This window comes from Curcuma longa, unplaced genomic scaffold, assembly GCF_044706935.1.
Source record: "Curcuma longa cultivar G26 ecotype Majalengka, Jawa Barat unplaced genomic scaffold, ITB_CL_G26_1.1 contig_13652, whole genome shotgun sequence".
NCBI lineage: Eukaryota > Viridiplantae > Streptophyta > Magnoliopsida > Zingiberales > Zingiberaceae > Curcuma > Curcuma longa.
This window is the reverse complement of record NW_027429498.1, coordinates 4,956-15,424: the sequence shown is the minus strand read 5'-3', so window position 1 is coordinate 15,424 and position 10,469 is coordinate 4,956. Positions and strand designations below refer to the sequence as shown.

General features: G+C 34.5%; 1 protein-coding gene across 1 annotated transcript; it reads left to right on the top strand.

The window, feature by feature from the left end:
• Positions 1–196: 196 nt before the first annotated feature.
• On the top strand, positions 197–9,849 carry LOC141815998 (uncharacterized). The gene is made up of 4 exons (XM_074703843.1): positions 197–300; positions 556–639; positions 722–792; positions 9,553–9,849. Exons 1-4 carry the CDS (start codon positions 212–214, stop codon positions 9,633–9,635), a joined length of 327 nt encoding a protein of 108 aa, XP_074559944.1. The 5' UTR covers positions 197–211; the 3' UTR covers positions 9,636–9,849.
• The last annotated feature ends 620 nt before the right edge of the window (positions 9,850–10,469 follow it).

Sequence of the window (10,469 nt, the reverse complement as noted above, 5' to 3'; positions counted from 1 at the left end):
TAATACATTTCCTCCTTAAATTCTACTGCAGTCAATCAGGTCAACACTCTGTGTTCACTTGTGAGATATTATGAAAGAAGGCTTCCCTTGGTGAAATTATTATTACATGTTGTTGATAGTTGACATTAACATCAAGTCCTTTGTATGACATCATAATGATTCTAAAGCTACAATCAAAATGAGTCTAAAGCTACAATCAACATCATCATGGATGCTGACATTTGTTATCCTTGAAGTTGATATGATATTGGAAAATATTGCCCAATCTCCAGAAGTTATCCAACTCATTCATGTCTTGAGGTATCCATAATATTCTGACTTTGCTGACTTATGTTCTATACTTAGATTAAGTGCCTTTAGGAGGAATGACAATCCTTTGAGTAAACTATGTTTTTACTTAACCTGTACTTTTCCTGGATTAACATATTTCCCAAATGTTGTCAATGTTCATTTTCATTTTTCAACTTACCATATTTCCTATATCTTTTCCTTGTTTTATTTCATTAAATCAAATTCACAAGAACTTCAAAGTTAATTCGTTCTTCATTTGGAAAGATGTGCAGAGAAACTTGTCTATAGAAGGCAGAAAGAAAGGGAGCACAAGAAGAGCAGTGACATAGGCACAAGCAATAGGAAGAGGTATAAGTTGAACTTATACTTGACGACATGGATATTTTGGAAGAGGTATAGTTGGCCTTTTGATGTGACATTCATTTTACAGGGGAAAAGACAAAAATATCGATGACAATGATATTGATGATGAATACGCGGATTCAAATTCAAGGAAAAAAGGTATAATATTCGTGCATTTGCATCTATCTTTTAACTTAGCTTTACTTAACCATCTTTCTTATTCTTTCTATCATTTCATTATCTTGCATAGGGGTGTGTGATAAGACACTACTATGTTGTTAAGGCCAAAATTTATCTAATTTATGTCTCGTCATAGCCATGTACAAGAAACTATGATATCGTGTGTAGTTTTTGAGGACTAATTATGTTATTTGTTGGAACTAAAACTATTGCTGAAGAAATGTAAAGTAATTTCAATGTTGAGGATTTGATTGAGACATTGACAATGCATAAGAGTTTATTTTTGAAGCCCTATATAATTTGTAGTTAGAGGGGACTATCTAGGTTCGTGAATTCTAATTTTCCCTATGATATGGTGGTAGAGGTCTAGGTATTCATTCATGGGGTTCTCTATTTAATTGTATCACATAGACTTTGATGTTTGTGCTTTGTAAGTTGGCGAAAAATTCTCCTTGGCTACAAGTGAGGAATCTTCCTTCACTCAAGGTTCAAAATTTCGAACTGTGCCAAAGTTTTAGTTTTTTGATCGGAACGATACTGTTTCAGTATCATGTCGATGTTTCGATACATGATACTAATAATGGATTGAAGTTGAAGAACGAAGGAGATGAAGCATAGAAAGGATGCATTGTCTATACCGAACATAGTTTTAAATCTTGTACCATGTTGGCAAAATGGTTGAAATATATCATCCCGATAGATTACTGAAACTCGATACCACCCAACATAGACAATATTTCCTTCTTTTGCTTTATCTTCTTCCTCCTTTAACCTTCAATTTATCATTGACACCATGTATTGGAGCGTCGACACTAGAACATCTTTCCGGTTAAAAACTGAAACTACGACACTGATCAAGATTTTGAACCTTGGTGCTGAGTGGTATCGTGTTTCGGTGATTTATCAGAACAATAAGCTTTGATTGTTTCGTCTAACATGGTATGAGATTTCAAACCACGTCTTCACCTACCTGACAAATTCTTTATTCTTGTCCAATGCGGTTTTCATCTCCTTGATTTGTTTACCTTGAATTTCCTTTGTGACGCTAACTTATTCCACTTGTAAGCTCCTCTTTATTTCTTGTTAGAGTAGTACCCTTTTCTTCTTATATAGGCATATAGGAGTTGTTGATCTTTCCTTTGTCAAAGCAACAACCTCATTCCTGCAAGTAATGTTCTCTACGAGGTCTCTTCTTCTAGTGACACTTCCTTGATGCTAGGTGCTTGTGTTTATGCAAACGTAGAACGTGAACGTGAGTCAGGTTCAACCATGTTTTAGCAACAAGGCCTATATTAGATTTTGTTTATTTTTTTAATATATACATTAAATGTGTAAAAACTTGGAATAGTGCACATGAAGCTTGTGGAGCTAGTTGATTTAACAGGTTCAAGTTAGGTTTTGCAAATGACTCGGTTATTCTGATGATGAGTATGGAGGATTGCATGGCTCAGGGAGCTTAGTTCTTTGAAGATTCAACATTCTAGAATGAGGGGCACTAGGGTACAAAGCATTGAATGTTTATGGTTGCTATCATGGATATTGTCTGCTCAATAACTCAGTGGTATAAAACGAGATGGTCACGCATACATATTTGGTTAGATGAGATGAAGTGAGATAGTGCATTCTATAGCTTGGTGACTTTGGGACAAGGTGGAATTTAGGGCATGGAACATTGACTGGCGGCTCGATGACATGGAGCATTGGTTATGGAGTGAACTTGGGGAGTTTAGAGCATTTGATAGCTTAGCAACTTGGATTAAAGAGGTTGAAAATCTTGAAGAATGAGAGCTATAAGAGATATGAGAGTGAATATAATCTTTAAGCCTTTTGTCTTTAGGTAGCATCATTGTAAATGATGTGTGATAGCAAGCTAAAGGTAGGCTACCAAATGGCTTGGTTGTGAAGCCTTTGTCCTAGGATAACATGTTCTAAGTTGTGGTTTGTTTACTTAGCTCGGTCCTAGGACTTTGTGTAGGCTCATGAATATTAGGCATGAAGGATCAAATGGATCGAGGAGTTTAGTTCACTTGATGGCTTGATATTTTAGAATGAGGTGGACTCTAGGGCATGAAGCATTGAACAATTGTGGTTGCAATCGTGGATATTGTGTGCTCAATGACTCAATGGATAAAATGAGGTGGTCTCACATACGTCTTGGATCAAATGACATGAAGTAACTAAAGAAGTTTGGCCCATTCTATGGCTTGACAATTAGGGATGAGGTGCAATTTAGGGCATGAAACATTAATTGGTGGCTCGATGGCATGGAGTATTTGTCATGGAGTGAACTTAGGGAGTTTAGAGCATTTGATAGCTCAACAACTTGGATTAAAGAGGTTGAAAATCTTAAAGAATGAGAGCTACAAGTGATTACGACAGTGATATTAAGCTTTTGTATTTGGGCAACATCACTGTTAATGATGTCTGATAGCTAGCCTAGGTTAGGCTACCTAGTGACTCGATTGTGAAGCCTTTGACCTAGGACAACATATCCTAACTCATGGTTTGCTGATTTGTCATGGTCCTAGGACTTTGTGTAGGCTTATGGAGGGTGTAAGCTAAGTGAAGCAGAGACCACTCGAGGTCAACTAACTAGATGTGGTTTTAGTTGACTGGAGCATGTTATTTAACTAGAGTCAACTGAATTTGAGAGTTGGACGAATGTTCAAGCAACTGACAACTAGATATGATTCTAGCATGATGATATAACCAGCAACTTCTATCAGGAACATTTAGTTGCTTAGTCGACTTGAAGCCTTTGCTTTTGACTAAAGTTGGATAAAATAAAGCCATTGGAGAGTACATTATATAATATTTTGGGAAGATATGAACTTGATAGATTGCACAAAAACTCTCTTAGAAGTTCTTTGATCAAGTGCTTAGAGGTTTTTAAGGGCTTCAATCAAGAGAGCTTCAAGTCAAAATTTTGGTAATCCTCTCATAATTTAGCATTACATTTCATTCTATTTAAGAGAGGAGAGCTCATTGTAAATATAAGGTTGAGATTATAAGGGGCTCACTTCATTGCCTCTTAAAAGTGGTAATTTATAATGGATTTTGGTTATACACCAAATGCATGATAGGACGTGGAGTAGGAGCATGGTCTTTAAAGCACATTATATATATGTGTTAACATTTCTTGTTTTTATAACCATTACTTTCATTGCAATATACTTGACATGATCAATCACAAGACCATTTCTTCAGCAATCCACTTACTGCTTAAGTTACTATCAATGTTTCAATGGAGAGGCATCTATGGATATAAACTATAGAATTCTTAGTGTACCATATCTATCTGTGATATCCTTCATTAATGGAAGTAATTTTATTGCTTGTACGATGAGCCTCAATGTCAAATACATTAATTCTAGTTTCAAATTCTTCAACTATATATGGTAATATGTAATTGTCTCTAACGTTATATCAACATCCCATTTGACCAATGTCACCATAGTCAGTAGATCTCTATCATTAGCAATGCACATGTCATGTTAGCCATGTTCCATCTTGACTACATTTTTCTATCAAATCTACTTAATTTTCTTTTTATAATATACTGCCCTTCAACAAACTTATTAAATTGTTCCATAATTTTTATGGCTGACTCTATTCAACATTTGTTGATTTAATTAGTAATTGGTGCCAACATAAGTTTCAAGGATTGTATCAATTTACGGCTACACTTTTCCCTTCTCTATAATTGAGTCCTCTCTTCTTCAAATACACAATCACTTATTGTCATCCCATCCTAGAGAATCTACATAATATGCTTTTTGTCTTGAATCTAGATCTTGTGAACTTTAATACATTTTTTTAGTCTTCATTTCCTGGTCGAGTCCATCAATATTCTTTTACATCTTTCTCTTTAGTTCATTAAATGTTAGGGGTTGGTTTTTGAACTTCTATTTCCTTTATTGATCACTATTTTCTATTATGAGTAATGATAAATAGCATGAAAATTTGTAGCATGAATGTAGCATGACACACTCAATGCAAGTGAGTCCCATTGACATGCAGTGGGACCCATATCCATGCATTGAGTGTGTCATGCTACATTCATGCTACAATTTTCATGCTACCTATCATTATTCTTTCTATTATTGGTGCAATAATGCCCTAAGTGTTATGGTACGATCATGGGCTTTGATGTTTGAACAAATAGTTTAAGTTAGGCCTTGCCTTGTGATTTGATATGTTTAAGTGTGTAGGAACTCTGTGGATGCATATGTTGAGACGACTTGGTGCGGCTAAGATTGTGCTTACCCAATGGCTCGAGATAGTGTAGATAGAGAAGAGTGGTACGAAACACTCGAGGAACAATAGGACAAGAAGTATGAAAGTGTAACTTAGTAGAGTGTGAAGCATCATAGCACAAGGAGAAAGTCTAGTGCTTGGTACATCTAAGAGATGAGAAGTTTGCTGAAAGATAGCTAGAGGTAGACTATGTAAGTAGAGTGAGAAGGATGACATAGGAAGAAAGTTGAGGGCTTGGTGCATTACAAGGATAAGAAGCTTAACGGAAGATGATCTATCGGTGGAAGACAACTTCATGGTGAGCTTAAAGTTGAGAGCAGATGTACTTGGGCATGGATAGATCTCAGCTTAGGCGGACTCAGTCATTAAATAGGTCATAATCAACATACTAGTCGACTAAACGATTCCTTCAATCGATTGATGGTTGAATCGACTAGGTAGTTAATTCAGAAACTAATAGAATTATGTTCCTATTGGATAGTTGACTCTTGCCTATGAGCAGTCGATTGATGCATGCTGGATAAGAAGTTGTCAGCATAAAATGGTCATGATCCAAGAGAATCAAGCAAATTTTGGAAGTGTAGTCGACTAGTGTAGATAATCTTGACTATTAATGTTATAGGAAACATTTGATAACACCATAACAGAACATTTCATGAATTTGTTAAGGGGAGAAGGCTTTAAAAGGTTTCGAAGGGTTACGAAAACAAGTAACAACAGATTGATTTACAACAAAGTTTATTATTATTATTTTTAACACTTATTGCAAAATCTTGACACCCTATTGTACATCTTCTGTAATCAACTTGTAGGAGGTTTCTCCACTTCTGATACCTAATCATGATGTTAAAGGACTCTGAGAGTGATCTACCAAAAGAATCATAGGTTGTGAGTAGGAGCTTGAGGGTTGTCAAACCACATAACATATATCTTATGTTGTGATATGCTTGCGTTTGTGCTTTTATTTAATTTTCATTGCTAACTTTGTATATGATCTTGTTGAAATTGCAACAAAAGTATTAGTTTTATATTTATAGGCACGAACTATATTCATTCCCTCCACTAACTATTTTTTGGCAAATTATATGCGACTTTGTTGAGATCGCAACATTATAGGAATGGGCAAAAGTAAGAGTTTTATATTTATAATTTGGAAGAACACCGATGAACTAAGAAAACAAATGACGAACACATTGCTAATAGTAAAGTCAAGTGTCATATTCTATGCCTCCTCACATATGAGAATCCGTGATCAAGCTCCATGCCCAACTAAAAGAATTGATCAATGGTTGGTAAGTATCGAGGATACAGTATCCAACTGAGCTATGTTAAGGAGCGCCATAAATGCATTCTCGAGGATGACTCAATGGGTCTGGATGGTAGATTTCTTTTATATGTCAAAGGATCTCAAGGTAAGTACTTTAGATGATTTTGTTTCTACCATGGCATAACATGATTCATAATTGCAATTTGACACAAAAAGAACACTACAAGAGAGAGAATTTAACTTGCAACAACACATAAGAATAAAAGGGAGTATGAAAGGGCAGCTAGAGTTATAAGATTCCTCATCAAAATTTCCTTCCATGGATAGCAACGAAGAAACATTTTTGGTATGAATAATGAGAAAGGTCTCTCAAAAATCTGACATTGATAGGAAAACATTAAGAGAGCAAAAGAAAGGTAAAGTGTTTTAATTGTGATGAAGAAGGACACATGAAGGATCAATACCCTCAATTAAAGAAGAAGAAGAAGAAAAATAAAGAAAGAGGAAAAGACAAGCAATAATCCCAAGGACAAATCTAAAGGCCACGTGGGACGATATAGGCAAACATCAAACAATGCAATAAATGACAATGACAACATCTCATCCAAACACGAAAGCCATGGGAGCCTTAGTGAAGGGGGAGCTTACCCTACGAATCGGATGACATGGTAAGTTAGATAAAACACTTATCCTCTAAAGTTATTTAATGTTATTTCTTCATTGAGCAGATCTTCATCAAACTTAGAAGAATGAATTTATGTTCAAAGGAACTAGTTAACACATTAAAAGAAAATTAAAAAACTTAGCTGATTTTAAAAATTAGAGACTGAAACATGAAACTAAGGGAACAACTAAAAACTCAAATGTTGCCCTAGAATAAATTTCAAATAATTTGAGTATGATCATTGAAAGTCGAAAGCTATACTCAGTAAAGAAAAACTAGGATATAGGAAACCTAAGGATGAATTCCATAATCAAACCATTAGTGGGGAATTTGTTTGGATAAAATTATTCATAAAAGGTACTTAGTTAATTTAGTTAACCCTAGTTTATTTTGAATGCCAAAATTAATAATTACCTTTGAGAACCGTAGGACTCTCAACCATGTGAAATACATTCAAATCTACTATATGGTTAACTTGGTATAGCTATTGAGTAGTATTGCATGATCACATATAACTATATAAGGATACATTTACATTTCACAAAATAGCAGATTTTTTTTTATTATTGATAAACCTAGAAACAAAGTGAGAGGATAATACTGTTGATTAATTTATTCATGAAAGTTTTTAAAATTTGATCAATTTCATAAATTAATACATTTTTAAAGAAAAGTAAAATTTCTGAGTTAAATTAGCTTTTAACAAATTTATTGTTTTTTTTTTTAATGTGTGATAAATTTTGGAACATTGGCACAATAGTCTCGGTCTTATGTATGTAGTCGACTTTTTTAGATTGCTAGTCGAATTGTTGATTGACACTAGGTAGGAGTCCACTGATCAATGAAAGCATTCCATTTCGTGTATGATTACTAGATCGTTTGGGACGACCATTTTTAATGTTGTCAAAAGGGGGATGGATGCAATTTAAGTTAAATGACCAAATCCTTGTGGTTTAGGACAATCGTTTTTATTTAGTATACTATTTTTTCCCTAACTTAAATGGATTGCTAAAATCACAAATAGGGAGATGTTGGTGCAACTATGCCCCAAGTGGTCTGATGCGACCATGAGTTTTGGTGTTTGGACAAATGGTTTAAATTAATTTATGTGATTTGATATGTGTGTTTGATACACATGTTGAGACGACTCAATGCGGCTAAGGTCGTGGCTACCTAATGGTTTATGTCCATGTAGATTAGAGAAGACTGATATAGGACACTCAAGGGGTGGCGGGTAGGGAATCAAAGTGCAACTATGCTTGGAAAGTAGACTACTTAAGCAGAGTGTGAATGAAGGCATGAGAGAGCTTAGAGCTCGGTGCATTTGAGGGATAAAAAGTTTGGTAAAAGATGGCCGGAAGTAGACTAAGCGAAGTGAGAAGGATGACACAGGTAGAGAGTTAAGAGCTCAGTGCATCCAATGGATGAGAAGTTCGACAGAAGACGACCTTGTGGCGGAAGACGAATACATGATGAGTTAAGAGTTGAGAGCAAATGTACTCGGGTGAAGGAAGATCTCAACTTTTCGGACTCGGTTATTGGATAGGTTGTATTTAACATACTAGTCCATTGAAGAAGTTCTTTAGTCGACTGATGGTTTAGTTGACTTGAATAGTCGATTGATGTAGACTGGATGAGAAGTCACTAGTGAGAAATTGTTGTGAACATAATTGTGTTCTCTATTGAATAGTCGATTGATGTAGGCTGGATGACAAGTCACTAGTGAGAAATTGTTGTGATCTAAGGGAATCGATTAAACTTTAGAAAATACCCTTAGTGGGGATTGGAAGTGAACTTCAATTCACATTGGAGTCTATTTTTTATTTTTTTCATTCGCTTTTCCAATAATTTATACCCTTAGTGGGGATTGGAAGTGACTATATACACATTTATCTCATTATATATGTTTATTTAAAATTAAAAGGTCGATGAGTTCTAGTATTTGTTACTTGAAAACTTAGGTGCAAGCACAGCAAGTGACTAAAGATATTGTCTAGAATTATGTATGGACTATCTTACTCGGCCTCAGATACGAGTACTTGCCATGGGTAAGATAAAATCCTACACCGGATGAATAGAGATATTAAATGTGCACTTGAAGTGTCAGTGTCCCAGTGTCAGGCATGCGACATAGTATGAAAATGGTTGATAAAAATCCAGGCCATGGAACCTATAGACATTAGTAGTATAAACATTCCTAATGATGTAAATTGTTCTCAAAATCACAAAATATATTAGGTTCTTGACAACTGAATCCATAGTTTGAGTTTCATACTAGACCCATATGTTTCATTTGTTATTATAATATTTATTAGCTTTTCATTAATTTTCTTTTACGTTAACCTCACCATTGAACAACGTTAGAAAAGCAAGGATGATGGCATTTCATGGAAGATGCGAAGTTAGATCCCTTCGCTCTTCCTTAGAAATTCTTGTTTCCTATTAATTAAAGAATTCACGTACGACAATATTGCTCAGTATATGTATAATTGCTTCTCATGTAATTTTCCTGAGTTATTGCTAAGAGCTTCAGCCATGCAAATTGGCACAGGACGAAGGACTTCAACTTCAGGGACTAAAGCGCGAGTAGTTGATGAAGATTTTGAGGAGTTTTTAGAAGGAATGTTCCCATGACTTGAATATGTTCGAGAAAAAAAAACATAGTAGCTTGGGAACTACCAACTTTTTGATTAGTTTCCGGTTATTAATTGTGATATATATATATATATATTGCCTAACTATATTTGCGTACTGATCCCCTTGGCCTTGTACAAATGCATTACCTGGATTTTCTATGTTTTCGACATTTCTGGTGAAGAATTAATGGTAGACAATTATATTCCCAACATTTTGAACATGTTATTTTGCTAGTTCAAAGTAATTCCTAAGTTCGGCAAGAACATACTCGTGTAATTTTATTTCGCAAACACATTTCATTTAGCATCTCAAACTTTCTTAATTCAACTGTAGTTATTCTATGACCAATTATTGACGTTTGAGTGTAAAATCATTAATCAAAATTGAAGTTCCATGTATTTGGGATAGTTGTTGAAAATTGGCTTGCATGGAAATATTTATTTTATGGATTTAGTATTATTATGTTTGATAGAATAAAAATTGATATGGATAAGTTAAAATTAATTAGATATAATTCACTAGTATATTGTTCCTATTGTTTGTGGCAAATATACATAAAAGTGAGTCCCATGGCACGTATTATCTTTCTATTTCATACTTGCTCCTTTTTTAATAAAACATTATAAAAATCATTAGATTTTTTTCTTTTATTATTAAAATACAATAAGATTTTTTTTCTTGCCCGTCGCAGAGATCAACCAATACTCTTTATTTTTTTTCTTAAAGATGGGTAAAAAGGATAAATCAATAAAGGTAAGGCAAAGAAAATATAGTGGAAAATGAAGGTATTAGGTGGATTATTCAACTAATAACTAAGCAAGAAAGAAAATC

What these genes read in the sequence shown, in the direction of transcription:
- LOC141815998 (XM_074703843.1), top strand. Translation starts at nt 212, where the DNA reads ATGCTGACATTTGTTATCCTTGAAGTTGATATGATATTGGAAAATATT. An exon ending in GGCACAAGCAATAGGAAGAG is followed by an intron (nt 640 to 721) that starts GTATAAGTTGAA and finishes TTCATTTTACAG; the next exon opens with GGGAAAAGACAAAAATATCG. An exon ending in TTCAAATTCAAGGAAAAAAG is followed by an intron (nt 793 to 9,552) that starts GTATAATATTCG and finishes AAATTGGCACAG; the next exon opens with GACGAAGGACTTCAACTTCA.